This window comes from Aphis gossypii, chromosome 3, assembly GCF_020184175.1.
Source record: "Aphis gossypii isolate Hap1 chromosome 3, ASM2018417v2, whole genome shotgun sequence".
In the NCBI taxonomy this organism is placed as follows: Eukaryota; Metazoa; Arthropoda; class Insecta; order Hemiptera; family Aphididae; genus Aphis; species Aphis gossypii.
The window spans coordinates 46,014,928-46,041,181 of NC_065532.1; the positions used below are offsets into that span (position 1 = coordinate 46,014,928).

The 26,254-nt window shown below is 27.3% G+C and overlaps 4 protein-coding genes across 8 annotated transcripts; 2 read left to right on the forward strand and 2 right to left on the reverse strand.

Annotated features, from left to right (window-relative positions):
• Positions 1 to 4,706: 4,706 nt before the first annotated feature.
• Positions 4,707 to 8,685, forward strand: LOC114124559 (histone-lysine N-trimethyltransferase SMYD5). The gene is made up of 9 exons (XM_027987852.2): positions 4,707 to 5,034; positions 5,756 to 5,883; positions 6,085 to 6,211; positions 6,371 to 6,480; positions 6,709 to 6,817; positions 6,886 to 7,014; positions 7,070 to 7,244; positions 8,236 to 8,458; positions 8,529 to 8,685. The coding sequence occupies exons 1-9, from the start codon at positions 4,987 to 4,989 to the stop codon at positions 8,635 to 8,637; spliced, it is 1,158 nt and encodes a 385-aa protein (XP_027843653.1). The 5' UTR covers positions 4,707 to 4,986; the 3' UTR covers positions 8,638 to 8,685.
• Positions 8,686 to 9,111: 426 nt separating this feature from the next.
• On the reverse strand, positions 9,112 to 11,247 carry LOC114124558 (DDRGK domain-containing protein 1). Its single transcript, XM_027987850.2, has 6 exons — positions 10,976 to 11,247; positions 10,800 to 10,904; positions 10,580 to 10,710; positions 10,259 to 10,516; positions 9,443 to 9,548; positions 9,112 to 9,376 (listed from the first exon to the last, which is right to left on the reverse strand). Exons 1-6 carry the CDS (start codon positions 11,061 to 11,063, stop codon positions 9,219 to 9,221), a joined length of 846 nt encoding a protein of 281 aa, XP_027843651.2. The 5' UTR covers positions 11,064 to 11,247; the 3' UTR covers positions 9,112 to 9,218.
• A 184-nt stretch (positions 11,248 to 11,431) lies between these two features.
• Positions 11,432 to 14,076, forward strand: LOC114124571 (transmembrane emp24 domain-containing protein eca). Its single transcript, XM_027987864.2, has 5 exons — positions 11,432 to 11,692; positions 11,886 to 12,001; positions 12,090 to 12,194; positions 12,258 to 12,404; positions 13,773 to 14,076. Exons 1-5 carry the CDS (start codon positions 11,557 to 11,559, stop codon positions 13,920 to 13,922), a joined length of 654 nt encoding a protein of 217 aa, XP_027843665.1. The 5' UTR covers positions 11,432 to 11,556; the 3' UTR covers positions 13,923 to 14,076.
• A 161-nt stretch (positions 14,077 to 14,237) lies between these two features.
• On the reverse strand, positions 14,238 to 26,238 carry LOC114124555 (serine/threonine-protein kinase 10). 5 transcript variants are annotated; one of them, XM_027987846.2, is made up of 18 exons: positions 25,700 to 26,234; positions 23,500 to 23,749; positions 22,945 to 23,109; positions 22,685 to 22,883; positions 22,275 to 22,624; positions 22,107 to 22,211; positions 21,633 to 21,723; positions 21,363 to 21,514; positions 20,638 to 21,280; positions 20,370 to 20,545; positions 20,016 to 20,306; positions 19,673 to 19,951; positions 18,086 to 18,520; positions 17,761 to 18,024; positions 17,288 to 17,401; positions 16,869 to 17,226; positions 16,701 to 16,804; positions 14,238 to 14,588 (listed from the first exon to the last, which is right to left on the reverse strand). In XM_027987846.2, exons 2-18 carry the CDS (start codon positions 23,656 to 23,658, stop codon positions 14,427 to 14,429), a joined length of 4,047 nt encoding a protein of 1,348 aa, XP_027843647.2. In that variant the 5' UTR covers positions 23,659 to 23,749; positions 25,700 to 26,234; the 3' UTR covers positions 14,238 to 14,426. The 5 variants fall into 5 exon arrangements, with proteins under 5 accessions (XP_027843647.2, XP_050059099.1, XP_050059103.1 ...); XM_050203142.1 differs by lacking the exon at positions 14,238 to 14,588 and adding an exon at positions 14,914 to 16,402 and having other exon boundaries at positions 25,700 to 26,238; XM_050203146.1 differs by lacking the exons at positions 14,238 to 14,588; positions 25,700 to 26,234 and adding exons at positions 14,914 to 16,402; positions 25,453 to 25,605.
• Positions 26,239 to 26,254: the final 16 nt, after the last annotated feature.

The following is a 26,254-nucleotide window of genomic DNA, read 5'->3' on the forward strand; positions in this document are numbered from 1 at the left end:
AATGAAATCAAAGGTCACATGACGAAAACTCGATCGATGGTGCCTCACTTGTTTACATAGAACGCTCAGCCAATGGCGAGCTTTGTCTCGGTCCTCCCCTCCCCAACTATTGGTGCGGAATGTTTTCGATTTCCGAACGATCGACGGACAACCCGCATGGGCATTGGGCACGGTATGTCTTAAAATATTGTAAATTGTAATTTCTATTACTTTGTCCGACAAGTGGGTCGCGGACTTGCGGGGGATTACGGGTTTTATTCTAATCGTTAACGCGTCCCGGACGTCGAGTTTTTTTTTTGCGAACCACGGTTTATTTTTTTATTTTCGCTATTATAATAACTATCGTTGCCAACCGTACCATAATTCTAACCATTTGTGAATAGTGTTTTTTACAGTAGATTTGCAATGATATTGCACAAGAAAAATATACGATCTGATAAGTGATATTATTAAATTATTTTTAGTTTTACTCGTTTACAGATAAAGCTTTTATAATAGAGTAAGCAAGTTGAAGCCGAGTATAGGTAATTTATATCCACAAATGTATATAATTATCATAAAAAAATATTAATAATATATAACTTGGCGTCCCCCATACCTTGCCAAAGGATTCCCAATTAAACAGTGCCAACATGGTTAGACAGAGATAGCATTAGCTGTGTAATACATGTGCGTTATGCATATAATGTATCTTTTTCTAACAATGTCGTCCTTACTAATTCTCTCAACAATCAGACCATATCAAGATAATATTATCAATATAACATTATTATGATATATATTATAAATATGTTTACACCATACATAAGCCCAAACGAGGATTTAGAAATCTTAAATGGGGACATGCTTTTTTTTTAAAAAATACAATTTTAACTATAATACTATAATAGATTAATAGATAACATTATAGATAAGATCTGATAACTATATTAACAACTGTTTATACTTAACATTTTTAAACTATATTTTACATATATAAATATAATATATACCATTTCCAAAGAAGGGGGGCTAAAGCTTTTTGCCCCACTCTCCTTTCATAAGTCCACACCTGTGGATATTGTATAGAATCGTACATTATATTAAATTTTGTATGTCAATAGATAAAATAGAAACGAAGCCTTATCACCAAACCGTTTTTATTCAGGAGATTCTTATATAAGAGTGGGTGGGGTAAAGATCATGTATTGACATTATAATATTTATACTTTATAGTTAGCAAGTTGGATTATAACCATAATACAATTAATATGGTTTTATCATACCAGTTTCGTGGTATATCATATATGCCTTATGGTATAATAGATAACAAAGAAATAGATTCAACATTATAACATATAAATATTAAAGAATTTTAATTATTTAATTATTTTTTAATCTAAAATTATAAGTTATGACACTAATTACTATTTACAATTTAGCCATGACAACAATGTTATCAAACGACTATTAAGTGATAAACTTTTAAGAATATGGAGCCCATGTCCCATTATTTTTAGTTTTATAGTTATAGTACATAACCGTTAACCACAAAGAGCTCCATATTGTCAATCTCTTAAAAAAAAGAATAAAAATTAAAACTATCCAATTCTCTCTCAACAAAAACCACGACCTCGTAGGTAGTTGAACAATAGGTATAGACTTTAATTTATTTAGCAATGGTCCAATTCATTTTTATGTAATCAATGTTTAGTTCAATACTCACTGTATTGTATACGGATATGAATAATAAACTAGATTTCTCTTAATCAGGTCTTAAGATATTACGGTTATAACGTAACGAACACGGTTATTTAAGATATATCTAAAATCGTAGTATGTTGAACGTCAACCTGTATCCTATACGGCTATACCACGTAATATTTGGTATATAGTGGCATAAGTCGTATGAGACACGGGACTAAGATAATATACTACACGTTAATTATCCGTATATCTTCCGACTATGGAATGAAGTTATTAATTTCTTACCTAAAATATGAAAAAGCGAAGAGCTGCCACAATCATGTAATCTCTTTATTCTATGGTCACAGTCCCAACTGGTAAGAGCTTCTCATAAGTCGTATCAAGTAGAATTGTACTGTTGTCTGTTACCTGTACACAGTACACAAATTTAAGTACAGCATGCCAGGCCTTATTTACATTCATGTTCATGAGTAACCTAGATGGCGCCAAAACACTAACTTTTTTTTGTATAAATCGTAGTGAGAATCATGGCTGTAAATATTTGATAACGGAATCGGGAATAGATGAATTTATCAGATTCTACTTTGTGGAATGGACTTGGGCGCTATATGTAAAATTTTAGGGGCAGTCAAAATAAAAAAATATCAATGTAAGATATTAGATAATCAAGATTAAATGTTATTTTCACATATAAATATTAATATACCATATTTATTGAACTACTAACATTTTTTTCCCGGGATTATCCAACCCAAGAGGGGGCAAGTACCCTATCTTTCTCCTCCCCAATAGTCGCCCATGGGTATAAATTATGAGGGATGTATGGTAGGTAGCAGGCAGCCTCTTAAGTTATGGTGGTTTGCGTTTTTATGGGCGTAGGTATTTGTAAAAAATATAATGACAGAAATTTTGCATAATGCATTTTGGCAAGTGACTTTAAATATTATCTTATATTTGGGAATTGAGATAACTTTTATAATATTTTATTATGTTCTTGCCAGTCTTGGACAGTATTATCTTAATCCATTTAGTATTTCCCTCCCATTTTGATAGACTTGGAACAGTCCGTGACCTATGATTATGTAAACGGCCTGTTTTTTTGAAGGAAATATATTTGTTTTTGTTTTAAAATTTTTATTCTTATATACCTATTATATAATATGTATAGTTTTATTTTTTATATTGTAGCATAATATACTAATATATTTAATCTATGATTGTAGTTAGTAGTGACGACAGTCCCAACTCCTATACCAATAGATAATCCATTACATAGGCGAAAACTGGGCCCCCCTTAAAATGTATTTATTAGGTATATTTAGTTACTAAGTATCTTTAAGTATACGATATATCGACATAAAATAAAGTTCCCCCCCATAAAAATTTCCCAAGTTACGCCTATGGGCTATGATCCATTAACCTATCGGCGGTAGCATCGTGTCAGTAAAGTAGACGGACGTTAAATTACTTAAATTTGTTCGTATCATATCCGCTCTAACACACTAAAGAACTCACCCTAACACACTACCACAGATTAAATAAAAATATGTATTTAATCTGTGACACTTCTTTTGTTATGCGGGTAAAAATGGTAATTCGAACAATGGCCATAATTCGTTACACCCATGATTGATATATTATTATAGACTATAGTGTCAACAAAAATTACTTGGGTAGGTACCGTATTTATGAAAATTTTCGTTAAAGCGTTTCTGACGTCTACAGCCGTTTGTAGTGGTAAAAATCCTGGTTAAAATAATAAAGTGACATCAAATTGTCAAAAATGTTTTTACCTATTAAATTATTATACAAGAATATTGAATAACCTACCTGCTCATCACTAGCAGGTCCAGTGGACTATGATGGCCCACTATAGTAGTATAGTCTATAACCGTGATAATGATTACTATTACGTAATAGGTATACGGTATATTATTTAATTACTATTGGTCTGAAGTTAAATTCTACATTTCAAATTCTAAAAACAAAAACTAATTTTCTTTTATAACTTATAAATTATAAGCGAAATGTTAATAGTTTGATCCCATATAAGGAAGTGATATCACTTATTTTCTGTATTCTATGTTCACCCACAACTCACGAAACACGACTTGTCGACATCCCTAAGTTAGCTTATACATTTCTTGGCACATTCTGTTGAGAAGATAATGAAGACATATTTTAATTTTAGCATCTTATAACGATCCTCAATAACTGCTAGTTAGTCAGACCAGTCAGTCCAAAATCATTTATATTATTGATTGAGCGGAAATGCGGAATAACATCATTCAACTGCACTTCTGAAAGCTTCTCTGTACCTACTTAATATTAACATAATAACATCAGGACATCACTAATATGTCACTTGTAAAATTTGCCATCAGACTTATTCAATTATCCATTATTAGATATACAAATATAGGTACATTAAATAGTATACAAAATTGCTTTAATTGTGTAGGTATACATAAATGTATAGCTTTATTTAAAAAAAAAAAAACCAACATATATTATATTTGTAATAGGCCAATAGGGTACTTGATACTTATTCAATTTTATTTTAGTTAAACCTATAATTTCAAGTACCTAATATGCTACAGATTATAATTTATGGCAATTTAAGTGGTGAGAGGGCCCCGTCCCTTTAGATTGTGACCATTGAATAAGTTAATATTTCTATCCGAAATCCTTAATTCTCCAAGACAAAAACCTATAAACGTCTCTGCTAACCACACATTTAAAAGTTGGTTTTATTTTCAATGTACCTATACGTGATTTATTCATAGTATCGGTTATAAAAATGGTTAGACCAATCAGAACACGGTAACATTTTACTTTACGATACGATCGGAGTAATAAATGGTATATTATATTATTATAATATTAAACACTCGCAAGTCTTCACAAAAATAAAGTTCATAGCAATTTAACACAATTAAGGGATTGATTATTAATTAATATTAATTATTGCAGCACTGTCTAGCAATTTTAATATTTTTTATTATTCCTTCAGACTTATGCTGTTGCTAATATTGTTATTGTTATCACATCTGTTGATATCATATCATTTACTATTTACACACGTGTTGTGTTGAGGATAACATTTACGATTTAGCTTGAGGCATTTAACATACAGATCATTGTATAGGTACTATACTACTATTATGGTTAGACGCTAAACCTAACCTCATACAAGCTCTTAGTCATAGGTAGATTTAATTTATCTGAAACTAACTTAATACCTACCGGTAAAAAATATATACCTAATCGTGTAAAATCGTATCTTCGAAGGCCAGCGAAATGGATACCGACGACAAAGGATACATGATTACTTACGACCCTATCAAAGTAAGTAAATTTCGCGATATACTAAAACGATTATAATTTAAAGACCGATTAATTTTGATAATCAATCGTCTAGTGGTTATATGGTGTCTATATGTCGACAGTGACTTAAGTACCTATTCAGTATTTACTTAATGCTTATGTGATTTTATATTAATTCATATTAAAAGTACTCATGTCCTGACCCATGTCCCAACCTAACCTTAGAGTTTAAAATAAATGTTGGGATGAGGGTTGAGAAAAAATATCATAAGTCTGAAAAAAATACAATGTTTAAAAGAGTTAATTACTTCTAAGTATTAAACAATTCTAAAAGTGTCACGATATTATGATAGTAAAGTGCAATTTATTATACAAAATGTTATGAAATTCAATTGTTAAATTGTTTATTGTATTAGATAGGAAAAAAGTTATTACTAATGGATAATACAGTTCACCACTTATTAATCATTTTATTTTTTTATGCTTTTATATTAAATTTCTTATTGTTTACAGATTACCCTACATTTTAGATGAATACAACAACCTAGTACCTCCTGTTATATAAATAATATGTAGTATATACATACTGATATATTTTTTTTAATAGCTATATTTAGATAGTATGAAATTACTGTTTGTCTACATTCGAATTAAATCTATACCCACCTGTAAATTGTTATATTTCCAAATGTAATAAACATTTCATTTGTTTTTAAATTAAAATATACTAAATTTATTTTAGGGTAAGTGTCTTGTTGCAACCAAGCATTTTAAAGTAGATGATGTCATTTTTACTGAAGAACCATTTGTATCCTGTCAATTTTCTTGGAATAATCTTTATGGTTATCGTGCTTGCAATCATTGCCTTTGGTAAATATTACCATTTTATTACTTAATTATATATTGTATTATTGTGTTTCTAAAATGTATTAGAAGTTATAAAATCATTTTATTTGGTGATCTTTAAAATTGTTACAAACACTTGAAAAAATAACTTTAAATAAACTTGAAAATTTAAAAAAGCTCACCGGATAAATAATTGTTGTTCCTTTCATAATATTTATAATACAGTCCTTTAGAAACTACATCAGAAAATATTGCCAGATTAACAAATGCAGCAATTACAGAAGTCCCCTTTGAAGAATATTGTCCTATAAAAGATAAAACACAAAATTATGTACAATGTGAATCCTGTAAAGTGAGTATTACTTTCTTCATTATTATTTCAAAAGTTCAAAATTGGATCTATTCAATTAATTGACATTATATAATTTTATTAACAGCAATTATTTTACCTAATACCTAACAGATAAATTTAAAAAATACAAGCTTATAATATTTGAATTTTGAATATTAGGTTTGGTATTGCAGTTCTACATGTTTGGAAACTGCATATAATCGTTATCACCAACTTCTTTGCAGACCAGATAGCAATGATCCATTACATTATTTAGAAGAATTATGGAGGTATATTTATTATTTATTAATTTTTATTCATGTATAAATAATTTTAATCTTAAAATAAAAGAAATAAATATTCTTAATAATTAATTGGATTATTAAACACATTAATTCAATATAATTTAAAGTAGGACACAAAGGGATACATTTGTAAAATTGATAAAGCCTTATTAACATTGAATTTGTATTTTATGCACATAAAAAGTTTTATTTATTTATTATTGTTATGTATAGGACAATGCATTATCCTCCTGAAAGCCACAATATTATGTTATTGTGTCGTTTGCTGGCAACAATTGAATTATCTGCTTCACCACAACAGGCTAATCAAACAGTTTCTAATGTAAATCAATACTCTATTACTTATTCAAAGTTTTAATTATAATTATAACAATTATTTCATAATAACAGTTTTGTCATCGCACTGAAAATGAAAATGAACATTTAGTACATAAAATGCTTGGAGAAAAGTTTGTTGAGCAAATTGAACAACTTCGTTTTGGTGTTCTCAAGTCCATGCCAGTTAGAGAATCCAGTCAAGTAAAATAAAATAATACTCAATTAATAAGTTCGTTCTAAAATAAATTATTTATAGTGGCTAACACCAACTGGTTTTAAATCATTATTGGCATTGATTGGAACAAATGGGCAAGGTGTGGGCACGAGTGTTTTTCATCAATGGACAAATAATTGTAAAAAACATCTTTCTTCCGATCAAATGGAATCATTTGAACAATTTGTAGACAATGCTTATGAAGCAATGGAACAAGGTTATTTTTTTAATTAATTATAGTTGTTTTACAAAAATTAAAGTCTGCTATTAGCTAGTATTTTTATAGCTAATATAAAATGTCATCTAGAAATATTATATTTTAATATTCATTGGCACATTTATGGGCAGATTCGGGCTTAGGGAATATTGAACTTTCAATAGGTTAGATATAATATAATTAAATACATGCTTATTATTATAAACAATGCTTGAAATTTTACTAACTGAAACACTCGTCTAATTAATATGCTTCATGCGGATATATCCATAATATAATAAATTTTTTTTTGTTTCTATATTTCAGCATTTATAATCAAAAATTAAGCATATTATATACTTATAAATAACAGATAGTCGATAGTGATTGTGGTCACTGGTTTAATTGCTACATAGGTACTTGCATTTTCTGAAATTTTATTTCTTATTAAAATAATTACTAATAATCTTAATTCTTTTAATTATTATACTATTAAAAAACATCTTAGGTTAGGTTAGGACAGTGATACTTGGTATTACAGCTAAAAAAAAAAAAAAAAAAAAAAAAAATAGCTCGTCATCAGAAAAAGTATTTTATTGTTAAACTGAGTTTTTACCAATTAATAGACAAATTACACTATCCAAAAATAACATATTAGAATTTACATGTTACACAAAATTTGAAGATTATTAAATTAAAATAATTAAATAAAATTGTAAACAATCTATTAACCTTATTAATTATAATTTGAATGGCAAAACAATGCAGAACTTAAACACCTCTAGTTTTTTATATGAAATATCTTTTGGTGCGGCTTGGGAGCTATGGACGGCTGTGACAGTGATTGAGTAATTGTTTATAGCAACAGGTTGTTAAAATGTTGTTATTTTGAAATAATAATAATTTTAATAATTAAGAGTCACTATCTCAAAAATATCCTCTATGTATGCATCCTTAATTATTTTTCCAAGTTTATAGTTATTAAATTATGTATTATTTTTGTTTTAAATAGTTGTTGGAGTAGACTTTTTGGATAATGAAGGTTCCGCTTTATTTCAAGAACATAGTTCAATCAATCATAGCTGTTTTCCAAATGCAGCAAGTGTTTTTGATGGTAACCATGTTCTAAGATTGGTTGCCATTAGAATGATAGAACCTGGTGATGAAATAAATACTAGCTATATTGCTCCATGTGAATTAGACCATAGCAGACATACTAGACAAAAATATTTACAGTATGTTTAACATAATATTATTATATTGACTTAATTGCTGTTTAATGGTTTTTTATTTGACTTTATTCAGAGAAAATTATGTATTTACTTGTCGGTGTATCAAATGCGAGGAACAAATAAATGAACCAGATATTACAAGTGATGATGATTCAGAAATGGAGGATGATTGTAGTACCTAAGTATTTGTTTGAAATTTATTACCTCAAAATAAAAAATTATTAAAATTATTTTTGTTTTGTTTATGTTCTTAGAATAATGAATTATTTATATCATCTAAGTCTTTATACCAAAAATCCTATGTACAGTAGAGCTTCAATTATCCGCACTACAAAATATTTGTACAAATTTATTTTTAATGTGATTTAATTGTAAAATTTAATTGTGTAATGTTCATTTTATTGTGTACATATTATGAAATGCTAGATTTTTTCATCATCTACTATGGTTTACTCTAATTAATATAAAATATTTGTACATAATCATAATCTTATATTCTTATATTTAGTTGGTTTTAACTATTTTTAATTATTATTTGATTATCCGTACCTCCCTTAGTTTCAATTAGTGCAGATAATAAAAATGCTTTACTGTAGTACTCTTAGCATTTTCATTTCATGGAATGTTTTATTTTTATTAAAATATTGTAACACAGATGAACAAAGAATAACAAATTTATTCAAAAATATATTAAAAATTACATTTTTTAAATTAATTATTCGAATAGAGATTTATATTTTATCCAAGAAACAGTTGGTTATATTTATGCAGTGGCAATTGGTTTATCAAGAACGATCAAACTATTGCTATGTTCAGCTAATTCTGTTAATGATACTCTTCCACGTTTATTGATAAATGAAGCAACTGCATTAAGTTCAGACTGTGATATATAAATAAACTTCCCTCTATCATCGATAACACCTAAAATAAAAATAATATTCATTTAATTGATAAACAAAATAATAAATATTATTTAAATCAGCATACCAGTTAATGAACCATCTTCTAATAAACTTTGAATCCTATCTATTACAACTTGAGTTTTTAATTTGAATTTTAAAGCAAGTTCATCTAGAACAATTACTTTATTTTCCTGAAATAAATAATCCAATAATTATTTTTCCCAATAATTTCATTAAATTCTAATTTGTTAGTTCATTTCAGTTAATTATAAGGTACTCAATTTAGAATATAAATTCATGCACTTGTGGTTCCGAACAAATATTGTCTTCCCCCCCATACACACGCAGCAATAGGAAACTACTTTATTATTACAACTATATAATGGAATACTATGCATTAATAAAAACGCTGTGTAATTTATAGAAGAAAGGTATGATTAAATTTCATTATTATCAAGGATGCGTAAACTAAAAAAGATTTTTGGTATTTGCTAATATGAATCATGAGAATCATAACATGGCATTTAGATAAATAAATAAAAATAAATTGCTATAAATTAGAAAAATGTATTGATCAATAAAATTTTTCATTGATCTGCTTATTGGATGTAACAGTATCCTGTCAGTGCTAATAACACAGCTCTGTTGCTAATTCTCAGATAGATGATCATCTGTGAATTGTAGCAACATATGCCATATCCAATTTTAATCCTAATATTTGAGATAAAAACAGTGCTAGCTAAAATCTCTCCTGACATAAAGAGGTATATGTTTGCAAGATTCGGATACCATATTCAGTTGTAGGAACTTCTAAATCTGATCATATCCACATTTGAGCCAATTGAATGGTTACCAGTGGTTCAATATACTATCAATAAAATTAATAATGATGGTTTCTAACCTTAATGTGTTCAATGAATTGAGTTAATGTTGAACCTTCATTTTCTAATGTTTCTTCGTAACCTTCTTCTTCTATTCCAAACGATTGTTTTAATCGCGTATACTCAAGAAGCTCTTGTTTAGCCTTTTCTTCTTCAATTCTTTTTTCTTGTGCTAATCGTTCTTGTTCTTGTCTCTTTTCCTGATCTTCTTTAGCTTTCCTTTCTGCTTCTTCTGCTTCTTGTTTTTTTTTACGATCCTCACGTTCTTGTAAATCAGCCTATAAAAAATAATTATTGGTTAAATGACAAATTCTTTGGATGCTCATAGAGCATAAACCAACTTCTCGTTTGGCTTTTTTTTCTGCTTTGGCTTCTAATTTTGCTCGTTTTTTAGCTCCTAGTTTTGGATCTATAGCAGCTACACTAGGGTCAACTACAGCATCTTCATCCTCAACATTTTCATTTCTTGGTTCTGAATTAGATTAAAATATAAATATTTTTAGAAAATGATACAATTATACTTATTATTTTACAATGAAATGATATTATAGTAATATTTACCTATAACATTACGATTGTTTCGACGTAACGTGTTACGATTTTGTACACGAACTCCGGGTCTAGGTCTAACTATAGGATCGTCTTGTACAACATTCTCAGGTACATCTAAAAATGTTAACAACTTAATTTTACTCTCAAATAGACAAATATGAATAAATACTAGGTTGTGAACATACTTTGAAAGAATTTATAACGGAATACAAAACAAAACAACCCAACAATGACCGATGCGGAGAATATCGTTAATAAAACTAAAAGATCCATCGTAAAACAATGTAATACGAAAAAAAATTTAATTTAATACTTCGTCGCCTCCAAATTCCCCAATTTTAATCAAAAATTATCTTTTATAATAAAAAAAACATAGTTTATTATTTATATATTTTAAATTTGTACCTCATAATTCATAAACCTATAAAAAATAGTCATATTATTATATTTTTATATATTGAATATTCTGTGGTGATTACTTTCATAATATTATTATCTCAATCTTATTCTTATCAACGTATACAATAATGACAACAAGACATTATCAACTATTAAATGTTATAAACGAGAAATAGTTTAATGACGTGTATTCATTATTACTTGTCGAATAATATTGTTTCTATGTTCATAGTTTACACAACGCCGAAATTATATTTAATGTAAAAGTGAAAAAACTTTTTCACTTATGATACATTATATATCTTTTTTGTTCAAATAGAGTTTTAGTATTATTTTATTCAAATTTGATGTCAAGGCTTAAAGTTTAATGAAAATGATTTTCTATTCCTTTTTCTTGCTTAGCGCGTATTTGTTAAGTTCAGTACAATGTTTATACTTCCATATTGGCGAAACAGAACGCAAATGTTTCATCGAAGAAATTCCTGATGAAACCACAGTAGTCTGTTAGTAACATTAAAATGCTCTCATTGCAGTTGTATAAATAATCATTTAACATTCAATGAATCAATTGTGATCTCTAATATTATTTAGTAACCCATGATCGGTCTATTATGTCTTATGTAGTGAACTAATGAATTAATGAAATTTATGCAACTAGACATTAATATTTTTTTATTTATCACAATTTCTTTACAGCACATTACAAAGTAGAACTCTTCGATGTGAGAACTGGTGGTTTCACTCCTCCAACTCCAGGTATTGGCATGAATGTTGAAGTCAAAGACCCAGATATGAAAATAATTTTATCCCGGGTATGTATCTAACATTTTTTACTAGATATTGTACAAACTATAGTTGTTTATAATAATATAACAATAACTATTTGTTTGTCTCTTATAGGTTTATAGTTTTGAAGGAAAAATTTCATTTACATCTCACATACCTGGTGAGCATATCATATGTTTGTATTCCAATACAACTGCTTGGATTGGAGGAACACAATTGGTAATAAATTATTATTATTTCATATATGTTTATTTTACTATTTATCAGTTTCATTAAACATAGAGAGTTCATTTGGACATTCAAGTTGGTGATCAGGCCATTGATTATGCTCAAGTAGCCCAAAAAGAAAAACTTTCAGACTTGCAACTCAGGATTAGGCAACTTGTTGAACAAGTTGAACAAATCATCAAAGAACAGAGTTATCAAAGAGTAAATATTATTTAATTTATTTATATTTAAAATAGTTGGGTATTTGTAAAATTAAGTAGTTAAAAATCATTTACAAGTATAATGGTTGAAAAATAATATATTTAATAATTATTTAACAATCTCTACCTATTTATAGAGCTAATCTGCATAATAATTTTAAAAGTAACTTTATGATTTTCATTTAGTGACACTGTCAAAATATTTTGTCTTATCTTAAAATGTATTCTTGTCATAAATTACCAATAATATGGCCTATATAATGTGTGAATATTAAAGATAAAATATTTGACTGAATTCATCCAATATCGATTCAAAACATCTATATGATCATTATAAGAACATATTATTAACTAATGAAAAAAAATGGTCATTTTAATAAACATTTTAGTTTGTTAAACTATATTATTGTTACATCGATGTGTTATAAGCGTCAATATGTTACAAGAGTTAAATTTACTCAAAAACATTTATTTTCTATCATATTTGTTTAAATAAATACTGCTTCATAACAATATTTTAATAGTATCCATTTAAATTTACTCATTGTTGTTTTTTATTTTAAAAGTATTGTATTATCAAATAACAATATTGTATAAAACCTAAATGTCAAACATTCTAAAATTTGTTCTTTATCTTTTTTGTTTAAGGTGATTTTATTTGAGAATAAAAGTTTAGAGCTAAAAAATTTCTGTTGATTAGTTTTATCTTTATTGCGTGTAGGGCTGTGAAAAAATAACAAATATTGCGGTGCATTAAAAGTTTAACGATTTAAAAATATTATTATAAGTCTGTGTATCGATTACAGTTAACTATTGAAAACCAATGTTAAGTTCAAAAGTTGGACTAGTTATGAATCTAAATGTATTCTTGTTACTACAATGATATAATATTGAAATTTAATATGTTATTTGAAACTATTTTTAGCAATATTTTTTTTGTATATAATAGTTCTAATGCACAAAAGGAAAAAAAAGAATGCAACAGTCATATTTGTCACTAATTTTCCCATGGTAGGAGTTTTTTTTTCATATTAAACTTGAAACCTAATATTGATATTTGTTAGATTTTTGGGAATATAATACCTGAACAAAATACATATATGCATTAATATTTAAAGATGTATCAATACTGGTCTTCGATTACCTACACGAGTATGGACCCAGACCAATGTTGTGTGTAAACTTGTATAAATAATTTAAATATAATAAAAGCAACAATTTTTAAAAAAATTTTAAACAATTTTCATTGGATGTATATCATTAAATATAAATAACAGAATTTAACTATTAAAGTTTGTAATAATTACTACATTTTTAAATATTCTTTGAATATATTCTATTTAATTCTGATTTGTTTTTATAATTACAGTTCCGAGAAGAAAGATTCCGTCAAACCAGTGAGAGTACTCACCAACGAGTTTTCTGGTGGTCACTATCACAGTTATTCATACTTTTGGTCATGGGTTTCTGGCAAATGCGTCATTTAAAGAGTTTCTTTGAAGCTAAAAAACTTGTTTAAATTAATAACTGTGTTAAATGTTTTAACAAAAATACAAACCCATCCTTAATTGTATTTTTGTACATTTTGTAAATATTTATAAAAAAAAATCTGATGTATTCTGTACAACTATTATTAATTGATGGTTTTTCTGAATATATGAATAATTAGAATATTCTACGTTTTTATATAATTTTGTTTTATTAAATAAAATAAAAAATTTAACAGCTTTTTATTTTACAACAATGAATTTGTTTAATTTGCAAATTAATAATAATTGCATGGATTAAAGAAAACAAATTGTATCGTATAAACTCTTAAAAAATTATCTATAAATAGTGTATATATATATATATATTTATATATTAACTTCATTTTGTATACAAAACTTAATATTTTTAAGAATAATGAAATATACATTGTATTATAATAGCAACAGGGGATCAGGGCAATGTTGGCACATATGGCTAAAAAAAATTCAACAAAAAAATAAATATATAGTACATAATGGTATGTACAGAAAAATCAATCAGCTGACATAGATGAAAGACTACTGCGAGTAGAGCTTCTATGATGATAAGAACGATGATGAGAAGGAGGGCTAGTATTAATAGGCAACATACTATTTGCTGGTCCAAATATTGCCTCTTGTTCTTCTAACTGTATAGCAAACTGCTCTTCAAGTTTCTGAAATAACATTTGATAGTGAAGTAAAATGTTTTATACATATAGTACCTCCTTCCACATTAAACTCGTACAAAGTGGAAGAAAGTACTAATAGACGAATAATAAAATTTAATCTAGTATATTGGTATATAACATAAAACTGAAATTTTTTAGATTTTAACAGTTGTTATATTAAAATTATCATTCATGCTTTACAACATATTTTAATTGATATTATGCGAAATAAAAAATTATTTGAAATAAAAAACTATTTCTTGGTAATAAATATTAAAACGTGCATAGTTTGAATAGTTTAGAAATTAAATTAATATACAGTGTTACTTACATAAAATTTTTATTGCAGCAGCACTCAGGAATAAGCAAGGATAAAAGGATGCAAAAATAATTTAAGCGTGTTTTCATTCAATTTATGGTGTTACCATACGGATTATAATAACTTAAATAATATATACAAAATATCAATATCGGAAGTCAGTTAGTATCATTGTTTAAAAATAATAACACAATATAGAATAGAATTATAGAATATCATAAAACATTATACAAAGAAAAGCTTGTAATTAACTTCTATAACCATTAAAATAAGCATAATCAGTGCAAATAAATAATAATAATAAATGCAATAATGTGTTTCAAATGTATAATTTATGTTGAATACTAAGCAAAGTTTTGTTCCTTGTCATGCTTAAAATTAATTATTTCCTATTTTTCATATAACTATAATACCTTGATGATTTACCACTTTGTAACATAACTTTAAACTTGGCAATAATCAAAAAACTTTTCATGTCAGTCTTTAAATTTTGATTAAGTTAATAGATTTAAAAAATTATCAAATTTAAAATTTAATAACAATAATAAATAAATAAAATCCTACATACATTATACCATAATAACACATAATATTAAATATCATGTATTGAAAACAATAACTATATTTATAATTATATTTCAAATAAAAAAAAAAATTTTAATATCACAAACAACAAATAGCATTATGGAAATTATTTTAAAAAGAATTTTTTAAAATAATAGATATTGTATTAATGTTCATTGTGTTTCTATTGAGCCTTTTATACTTGCTACTTTAAGTCTAAGTTTTTAAGTGAGAAGAGTTCAAAAACTGGTAAATCAATGATATATTTTTATATTATAAAATAGAAATAATACATTAGAGAATATTTATAACAAAAATAATATTAAGTATTTATAAGAAATAAGAAAATTAATTTTATACATTTAAAATAAAATGTATATAATTAAAAGTAATGTTTTAAAATATATTTGTATATTACATATCACTGGCACAATGACCGTGATATTCAATTTACATATTATGTACAACACATAATCCACACAAATTATTAATTGTATCTAAAATGATATATATGTATGTTTAAAGGAAATGTTTGTTAAAATAAATCTATTTTAAATTAAAAAATACTTAATTATATGGAATAACATAATCCAGGTTAGGAACACACTTTCTAAAAACCAAATGATGACATGTAAACCATTTGGAATATTACTAAAAATTTTGTTCAAATGCCACCTTTTAGTTTGGGCTCATTCAGTATATAGAAATGTTACATTGTGGATTGGTTTGAATGGTTAGGATATTGATTGGCACATCGCCTAGGAAGAAATCCTGAACCAGGAGAACGAAAAGAGGTACTGGACAATCGAGGAGAAGAAAGAAGTGATGAAAACGAATATTCACGTCTGAGCAACGTGTTGCCAGGGGATGGAGGCAATGAATAGCGACTGTTCCATGAATTTCCTTTGGCTTGCCTCGCCAACTCCATCTCTAGGTTCTGATAAAAAATATAAACTATTTTGGTGGATGTTTAAATGTAGATTTCAAACTACCCTACTATTTTCTACAGTGAGTTAAAAATTAATAGTTATTTACAAGTGTTAAGATATATAAACAAGATGACTAATATATTAAAAGAAAAATTGTCATTCAAATTTAAATACTACAGAAAATTACTAGTTATTAATAAGATAATTCAAACTCAAGACACTACATCCATTGGCATAAAAATTAAAATACTAACTTTTCTATAAAAAGATAAGTATAAAATAGATATAATATTTTTGCAAAATTACCTGTTTCCTAGGTTTGAGATGAGCTTTCCATTCTCTCAACTCACGAGCATACAACTCTTCTTGCTCTTTTAACTTAGTTGTTTCATGTTCCATTAGCATTTTACCTATTATTAAAGATTAGATTATTAAAGTTATCAGAATTTAAAAGAAAAATAATTGAAGTAATACGTTTTTCATTTTGAAGCTGTTCAAGCTCTCTAATAGTGGTATCATTTGCAATTCTAAGTTCTTCAAGCTGTCGTTGCTGCTTCATTTCAAATGCAAGTGTTTCATTGCGATACCTTTTTTTTTCATTTTCTTGAAATTTCTTAAGCCTGTTACGTTCATACTCTGTATCTGGATTTGGATTAGATGCCATACTAATTCTAACAGATTCACGGAACATCATCTCCCGTGCTTTCATTTCAGAACGAATACGTTTTGGTAGTGATCGTTTTTCAACACCTTGACGTTTTTGCATTTCTTCATCTTTACGTATATTCATACGTTTCATCTGTTCCAATTCTTTTTCATGCCTTATTAACATCTGAAAAAAAAACATAAATCATAAATTGTGGAAATTTAATATAAGTACTTTTTTAAATTACTTGATGCCTCTGTAAGAAAAATCCATCTTTGAGCTGTCTTTTAGCTAGTTGTTGTTTTTCATGGATTTGCCTTTCTTCCATTTCCCACAAAGCTGCTTCTCTAGCTCTCATCAACTATAATGTTATAACAATACTTATTTATATCAATACTATTATGTTTAGTAAAATATTAAAATTTTACACTTAAAAAATATATACATGAAAATTAATAAGAAACGCAAACATATAACTTAAAAAAAGATAAAATTATATTATAAAAATCAATAGTTGATTTTAAAAATAGATTGAAAAATAAAAAAATAATAAAATTCAACAATGTAAGAAATCAGTAATCTTAATTGGTATTCAAGAAAATATTAAATAAAATTAAAAAATGTAAATGTAGATTTCAAATAATCAAAATACAAAATAAAATAAATAACTAGTAAGTATAATTAAGCACAGTTTCTGAATATTTCACACTATCTTTTTACCTGTTGTTTCTGTTGTAAATATTGACGTTCCATAAGTGCAATTTTTTCCTGATGAGCATCACTCAGTCTACTCAAGGAACTTTCATGATTTTCATTTAGTTTCTCGAGGAATAATTTTTCTCTCTCCTCATGTTCAGTCTCTAACTTCTCTTTTTTATCCTTAAACAAATTTTTTCGCCTTTCCTTAGGCTTTAAATCTACTTCTTGCTTTAAAAGTCGTAATTCTTGTTTTAGACCTTCTCTGAATTCTTTTAATTCTCGCTCCTAAATCATAAATAAAAAATCAATCATAAAAAATATATAAATTTTTAATGTAAGTTATTACTTGTTCTAAACGAATTTTTTTTGAAGTCATTCTTAAATCTGCCTCTTGCTGAGTTTCAGCTCTCTCAACAGCTTGGCGTTGCTGCTTAACCATTGTATCTAAATCAGCTTCATATTGTTTAATTAATGTCATTCTTTCCTGCTCAAACTTTTTATCTTGTTGTTCTTTAGATATGACTGCTTTAAATGATAAGTCTTGAAACTGTTTTTGTTCTTGTTTTTGCAACATTTTAAGTTCTCTAAGTTCTTGTTTTCTAAATATCTGATCATTGTATCCATGACTGGAGTCTTCATCACCATAAATTACTTTGCTAGTTGTTGTTGTCACAACTACTCCATCTACTTCAAATTTTCTAGTTCGTTTTCTGGTCTTTTTTTTCATGTTTCTTATTTCCAATTCTTCTTTACTTATATTTCGACTAGTCCTTTTCATTTCCTAAAAATTAATTTACACATTATTTAATATAGTAATGATTATAATTTAATTCAAACAATTTTATTAAGTTTATATGGCACAAGAACATACATAATAAAAACAAAAATAGAAAATTAAAACAGAATTATCAGATTGTTGAAAAGGTTGCTAAATTCCTAAAAAACCTGAAAATATCAGCGAATATTAAGTTAGTCAATATTATTTTGGCTAATTTAGAGGAACATGAAAAAGTAGTTTACTTTAAAAAATAATGTTTTATAAATTTAATTTTATCAAACTTAAAATAAATTATTGTCCAGCTTTATGTTTTCACATTATTTGTGTCGATAATGTATTTATATATATATAACCTCGCATTATGAAGTTTAATCTAATAATACGTCGTAATTTACATCATATGTGCAATAACCTAATCAAGAAATAATTATTATCACAAAATAACCAGCACTTCATTAATATATTAAATCTTAATAATCGATTGATGTACTATATAAAAATTTATACTACAATTATCACATCATTGTCTCTATGAGCAACCCTGTTATATTTTAAGATAGAAAATAAGAGTGGTATGATAATGATAATTAGATGTTAATAAGAAAAGTACTTTGAGTATGTGTAATAAATATTAGAATATACATAATATAATAAAACATAATGCAATAAAATAGAAGGGTATAAAATGATATAAAGATCATGGATATTAGAAGCCTTATTATGTTTTTATGTATATTTCTTATGTAGCACTCACACGGGTTGTCTTCATCTATCCGTTGCATAAAATAGAAAATTGTACATTCCAAAAAATTCATTTAATTCAAATTTTTTTTACAAAATTAGAGTGAATTGACTTTATATGAATATATAGGTAAAATTATTATCCCTAGCTTTACAACGGTTTTTTGTATTTTAATTTTAGGGCAAGATATGAATATTTTAAAATTTAATAATTATTGATTATTTAAAATGCTTAAAACTTTCTTTAAAATGAAAGTATTAAAAATAATCTGTATAGGCCTTACAGAATTATTTACTCAAATTATTAATACTAAAAAAACAGTAAATTAGATTCTTTTAAATCTAAAATATGTGAGCAAGACTAAGTGTTAATAAAATTACTAGTATGAAATCCGCTTAAAAGTTAATACTTACTCTACTATACTCTGGTTTTTTACGTAACACAACTTCATCTTCATATTCTCGAGGAGGTAAATTATTCTCTTTGTTACTACTTCGACTATCATGACTAATTGTAGTTGAAACACTCTCTGCGTCTGATCTATCAAATGTACGTGTACTGGCAGCTGAAGGAGGAGTTCGTTGGCCTCCACTACTATATACTGATCCACTATCTGAATGTGAGCGAGATGTAGACCGTGTTGGAGAAACATGATGTTTATTATTTAAAACAATTCCATCAGAATGTTTTGACTAAAAAGGGAATTATATCTTATGAAAATGTTATACAACTTCAATTATTTTTATTTATTATTACCGATTTGTGTACATTTGTTGAATTATTAACGACAATGAATACTTCAGTTGGATCACTGGGCTTGACCATTGTGGCACGACCATTCATTTTCACTTTATTGGTATCTGTTGGTGTATTAACTGGTACACAAATAGGTTTAGATACTTCAATCCCTTCTTTATCTTTCCATGGACTTAATTCTTTAACAGAAGGTTCTTCTCCTACTGTTATAACAGACACATGACTAGCATCCAGTTCTTCTTCCTCAGCTTGTGATGAATTTATCACAACAACTTCATCTTTTTTCTCAACCTTGAAATACAAAAATCATTTTAAGACTGCAAATTATAAGATATTTAATCTTAGATAGTATACCTGAGATTTAATGTTGGTATCAGCAACTATTATCACTTGAGTATGTAGTCCTGGAGGATGTGTTTGAAGAACAGGTGGATGTGTGGTAGTTACAACAGTAACCTTTGAATCAATAGCATTCAAAGATCCCACCCTCACTAATGTACCTCCATTAACTGAATTTTCATTTTGTTCAACTAAAATCATAAGATAAGCAATTAATTTCTTATTTAAAATCAAAACATTAATTTTTATTTTATTTTTTAACTAAATAATATCAGTTGCTTACTATTGTCTTTATCTTGTATTAGATCAGTCTCATCTTTGTTGTTTTGAAGTCTTCCAGTTAATTCATTCATGACAGCAGTTGGCATCTTTCCTTTATTTTTTTCAACATTTTGATTCATTTGTAGAACTTTATCCAATGATGGAGGAGAAGGTCTTCTTTGATTACGATTAGAAGCAGATGAACTTCTTCTTCTAGTTCTTATTTGAGAGTCTTCAATAGAATTTACAATTGGACCATTGTTAGTGGCAGCTACTGATATAGGTCTAGAACTAGTTTTATCATGTTTGCGTAATTGTGTTGATTGAATAGATATAGAATGGTTCTCATTATCAATATTAATAGGTGGCTCATTATCATTAATAAGTGGCTCATTATCAATATTAATAGGTGGTTTCTCTATTTCAGAATTATTGTTAATAGAATCATTAATTTCTGAATATTCACTATTCTTTGATTTCGGAATTTCAATGTCCTCAGGTTCAGTCACTGATTCTATTTCTTTATCTTGATTAGTTTCTTGAACATTCAATGCAATTGGTAAAGTTGGTGATACTTCATTTGATACTAATTTAACAACTGATGGTGGTGGTAGAGGTGGTGGTGGTGGTGCTGGACCTTTGTTTTCAGAATGTTTTTTTACCACCTATACAACACAATTATATTAAGTTATAAAAAATTATGAATTATAAAAACTTAAAAATAATTAAAATATTAAATAAACATACATTTTTCTTTGAGGAAATTTCTTTTGAAGAAATAATTGGTTCAGATTCACGAACATCCAAGATTTTTTCATCTGTTTTGATTTTTTTAGTGTCTGTTGAATCTTCATCCATCTCTCGTTTTTTTTGTATTTTTGGTTTCATTTCAACTACATCTGCTTGAAAAAAGTATACTTTAAGAATTACAATTGCAATAAAAAATATGAAACATATTAATATTAAATTTGATACTATAAGTTTTATCATAGCTTTAAGCTCTTTAATACTTTTTACCTTTAGTTTCAGGTTCACTTTTAAGAGATACAGTGTCATCTTCGACTGCATCCAAGTCCAGGGGAGGTAACTGAGTAGATTGTGGCGATTCCTATAAAATTAAACTATTTTAAGATATGTAGTCAACATTTTATTTATCTTTTAATTCTATATTAACTTTATCATACACAATTTTATTTAGTGGACATGCTTAACCAAAAATGAAATATATAAATGGACTGTGCACACAAGGGTTAGGATAACTTACCACCAACCCTTTGATAGTGGTTCCTGTTTTTTCTGTACTTCCTATCACGTGTAGACTACGTAAGCATGGAAATAAATATGTGAATAAATTTAATTTATGTCAATATAAATGATTGCGTACACAAGGAATCAAATTATAAGAAAATGTATTTACAATTTTATAATAAATACACACAACAGTGCTTGGCTTAAACTAGATACATAGAAAGTAAATAAATACATTTTTACCTCAGGTTCTTCATCTACAACCTCTTCTTCGACCACCTCAGCTTTGTATTCAAGTAATAGATCTCGGATTGGTTTTGGATCTATATTACCATTGACAAATGGGTGCTAAAAAAAAAAAATTAATTTAAAAAAATAATTTAATGTAATTAATCACACTAAAAACATTACTTTAAGAAGATCATCTGCAGTTGGCCTTTGAACTGGATCTTTAATAAGGGCGTGAGCTACAAAATCATTAAAATTCTTAGACCATTTGGATGGTTGTTCTAATTTAGGAGGATCAGATTTTTGTATTTTAAGTAATACACGCATAGGAGACATTTCATGGTTTGGAGGTTCCATTTGTGCTAATTCTATAAGTGTTATGCCTAATGACCAAATATCTACTTTAAAATCATAAGGATTATCCCTAAAAGTTTCACATAAAACCACTTCAGGAGCCATCCAATAAGGTGTTCCAATGAAAGTATCATGTTTCTGTAACGTTTGTTTATTCTTAGCAGAAACACCAAAATCAGCTGTAAAATATGTTAAAAAGTTAATATTAATATGACAATAAATATATTTTAAAAAATTACCAATCTTAACACCAGCACTAGTTGTTAAAAGTACATTTCCAGCTTTAAGATCCCGATGTATAACTTTACATTTATGAAGAAATGCTAACCCTTCACACATATACTTGCAAACATAAGCTATTTGTTCTTCGATTAATGCACGATCCAGCTCAACCATAATTGAATCTAAGGCACCTCCATCACAATACTCAATCAGCATCTATTTAGAAATATTAAAAATTAGATACAAATAGTAATACTAACTTATTGTTATAATTTACCCAAAGTTTAGAATTAACAAAAAACGCTTCGTATAATTGAACAATATTTGAATGTTTACATTCGGCTAAAATGTCAATTTCAATCATAAAATCAGCTAAATCATCTTCACCTTCTAAGATACACATTTTTGCGGCAGCTAACTGGCCAGTTTCTCGGTGTTGAGCCTTAACAATACACATTAAAGCAAAAAAATATAATTTTTTTTTTTTTATTATATTAATAACTGATTTATAATTAAGTTTAATTTGTTTAAATTAACCTAAAGTGATGAATAGTAAATACCTAATAAATAATTATAAAAACTAAATTTCAGTTTTAAGTTACAATATTTTTTAATTACTTATTTACTAGTAAAATTGAAAAGAAAATGGTTTGAATGGTTTTAATAAAATTATATTTAATAACTAATATCTAAATATTTTAAGTGGGACAAAAGATAAAAATTCACACTTTATATTAAAGCAAAATTTAAATTTAAACATAATTGGTACAATTTATTAAATTAATTTTATTGGTTATTAATGTTAAGTAGATTTATATAATTGAAAAATTACCTTATAGACTTTGCCAAAAGCTCCATCACCAAGTTCACCAATCATCTCCCAAAAATCATCAACATCACAATCCATATGGATGTTGTTGAATACTTTCTTCTTTTTCGCTTCATTGTTACCTAAGTGAAGCACTTTCTTGAGGCCACTCAAAAACGACATTTTATAAATGCCTTTACACAATGTCAGAATCAATCAGGATGATGTACTCGTACGGATCGCATGACCCAACTGTTCTCAAATTTTGCATTGCCTATTATCAAAAACAAAAGTGTTTAGCTTGTTAAATAGTTTTTTTAATGACAATAAAAAAATAATAACATAATATATTAAAAAAATAATACCTATAAATATAAATTTACCGAGTTAGTATCAAACGAAGTGATATATTTTTTTTTGTTATTTTCATTCTGAATATTATAAAAAATACTGTTGAATATTTAACAAATAATATGGTTAATCTAGTAAGCTTAGGAAAAGTTCAAGGCCGCTATTAGTACAAATAGTATTAACCTATTTTATTTTTCCATTTATTAAAAGTCTAATCAATAAATACAACTAAAAATAATAAATCAAATATACCTAATATTTAAATATAAAAATATCAAATTTAAGATTTAAAAATTGTTAAATACCAGTATTGGAATACAATAGGTTTACAAAAAAATGTTTATTCAGTGGTATAGGTAATTGAAATATTTTTTAATATTAAGGTCTTTAATAAATTTAATATGCAGATACTAAATCATATAACTTTTAATTTGCTACCTAGATATTATTTATAACATTCAACACACTACTGTATTCTTTTTTTTTTTTTTTGAAACATTTCAGTAGATATGAATTGTAAAATATTAAATATGAAGCAGATAACTAAACATTATTATTTTGCACCATAAAAATAGGTTATATTTTAACAAATGAATTTAATATATTATATATAGGTATTTCAAACTAGCAACAATTGATATAATATGTATGTGATAGTATCATAATAAATTATTATTCACATAATTAGGTTAAGTAAATTGATGTTTGTATACAATATCTAAGATTTAAGTAGGTATTGTTAAAATTATAATAATAACTAATAAGGCACCTAGTGTAGTACTAGATGAATTGGCCAGGTAAACATCATACATTTGTACAAAATTGATTTTCAAGGTCTAAAGCCTACCTACCATAAATTCTTTACAAAAATATATACACATATCACTTGCCTACTAACATAAATCAAAGAGGTAGAAGAGATAACACTATATATTTTGAATAAAATATGCAAATATTAGATAATATGATGCATATGGAATAAGTACCTAGCTAATAAATAGTATGAAAAATATAACAAGAATTACTAACGATAAAATAAACATCGATATTTTACTTATCATATTTTTATATTAGTCAGAAATACAAAGAAATTCAATTATGTAATTAGGTTTAAAATGTATAAGTAAAAAACAAGTTATCATGAAAGTATAGACTAAAGATATTTCTTTTAAGCACGGGGATAGAAATTAAATTGACGAGAATAAAATATAATTCTATTCATAAAAACACCATGGTGTAAACATTTACAACTAGATACAATCATAACTTACAAGCTGTAACATACCATAATCACTGAACAATATAGTAGTCAAAAACCCTCACCTGCAACTGGAAGGTTAAGAAAAAAAAATTCAAAAAAATTTGACGATGTGGTATACAAGGAATATCACAGCACGCATGACACATTCAAGTATTCAACTATTCACAAATACATAAATCACTCGAGTGAGAAACAAACACGAATACACGATGCGAGTAATATAATATAAAAAAAATAATCTACTACACAAATAAGTAATGACATATCTTCTTATCTCTGTTACATTTACATTGGTCGTAATTAATATTATTATTATTAGGTACAATGACGATGTACGTAGTAAGAACCTAGGTGGTTTATCGCACCTGTTTATTGGAAATGTAGATAACGTCGTTTTCGATTGATATTATTATTAAAAAATTAAAATTCACGATTATTATTAACAATTACTATATAGATATTACGATTTCGATTGTAAATAGAGCGGAGCGTCGATCGTCGAGAGTAAACGCCGGAATAACGCACCAAAAATATTAACAGTAGGAAAATCAAAATATGTAAAAAAAAAAAAATATCAAAAAAACGCGACTACAGTATAATATTTGTCCTCACCACGCCTGGACGACGGTGCCTGTGAAAAATGACGTCAACAAGGTGAACGCGGCTTTCTGTGGGATGAGATTTCAGCAGTACCGGACGTCCTTGACCATGTTTTATTGGAAATCTCCGTTCCGAGATTTTGTGGCGGCCCCGCCGTCGACTGTTTTTTCTCTATTCCGTCCAGACGCGCGACGACGACGGATCGGCTACTGCTATAGGACACACGCTAGTCGTCGCAGCGATGTGTGTGTGGGTAGGGGTTTGACCTACGGGGGCGAACAGTCGTCTGGCCCAAAATATCGTGCGGGACAAGTCCGGAAAACAAGGATTTGGAAGCTTTTCGGGGGGATTATCACGCGGCCGGACCCGCCGGAGGACTTGTGGGCAACGTGTTACGGGCGGCGCAAGTACCAGAGGACATGACTTTGGGTCAGAGACGAGCGGCGTTGGCACGCACGAGCTGATGTGAACAGTAAATGCTCCCGAGATGACGGCCGACGGGTCTCGACTGTTGCGGGAAAACGAAAAACGAAAACCGAAAACGCGACTTTTAGGGAGAAAAAATAA

Excerpts from the sequence above, each read along its gene's own strand:
- LOC114124559 (XM_027987852.2), top strand. The coding sequence starts at position 4,987 with ATGGATACCGACGACAAAGGATACATGATTACTTACGACCCTATCAAA. Across the intron at positions 6,212-6,370 it reads TACAATGTGAATCCTGTAAA|GTTTGGTATTGCAGTTCTAC; the intron begins GTGAGTATTACT and ends TTTGAATATTAG. Across the intron at positions 7,015-7,069 it reads CAGTTAGAGAATCCAGTCAA|TGGCTAACACCAACTGGTTT; the intron begins GTAAAATAAAAT and ends AATTATTTATAG.
- LOC114124558 (XM_027987850.2), bottom strand. The coding sequence starts at position 11,063 with ATGGATCTTTTAGTTTTATTAACGATATTCTCCGCATCGGTCATTGTT. Across the intron at positions 10,905-10,975 it reads CCGTTATAAATTCTTTCAAA|ATGTACCTGAGAATGTTGTA; the intron begins GTATGTTCACAA and ends TAACATTTTTAG. Across the intron at positions 9,549-10,258 it reads AATTCATTGAACACATTAAG|GAAAATAAAGTAATTGTTCT; the intron begins GTTAGAAACCAT and ends TATTTATTTCAG.
- LOC114124571 (XM_027987864.2), top strand. The coding sequence starts at position 11,557 with ATGAAAATGATTTTCTATTCCTTTTTCTTGCTTAGCGCGTATTTGTTA. Across the intron at positions 12,195-12,257 it reads GGATTGGAGGAACACAATTG|AGAGTTCATTTGGACATTCA; the intron begins GTAATAAATTAT and ends CATTAAACATAG. Across the intron at positions 12,405-13,772 it reads AAGAACAGAGTTATCAAAGA|TTCCGAGAAGAAAGATTCCG; the intron begins GTAAATATTATT and ends TTATAATTACAG.
- LOC114124555 (XM_050203142.1), bottom strand. The coding sequence starts at position 23,658 with ATGTCGTTTTTGAGTGGCCTCAAGAAAGTGCTTCACTTAGGTAACAAT. Across the intron at positions 21,281-21,362 it reads AAATTTCCTCAAAGAAAAAT|GTGGTAAAAAAACATTCTGA; the intron begins GTATGTTTATTT and ends TGTGTTGTATAG. Across the intron at positions 20,546-20,637 it reads AATACAAGATAAAGACAATA|TTGAACAAAATGAAAATTCA; the intron begins GTAAGCAACTGA and ends TTATGATTTTAG.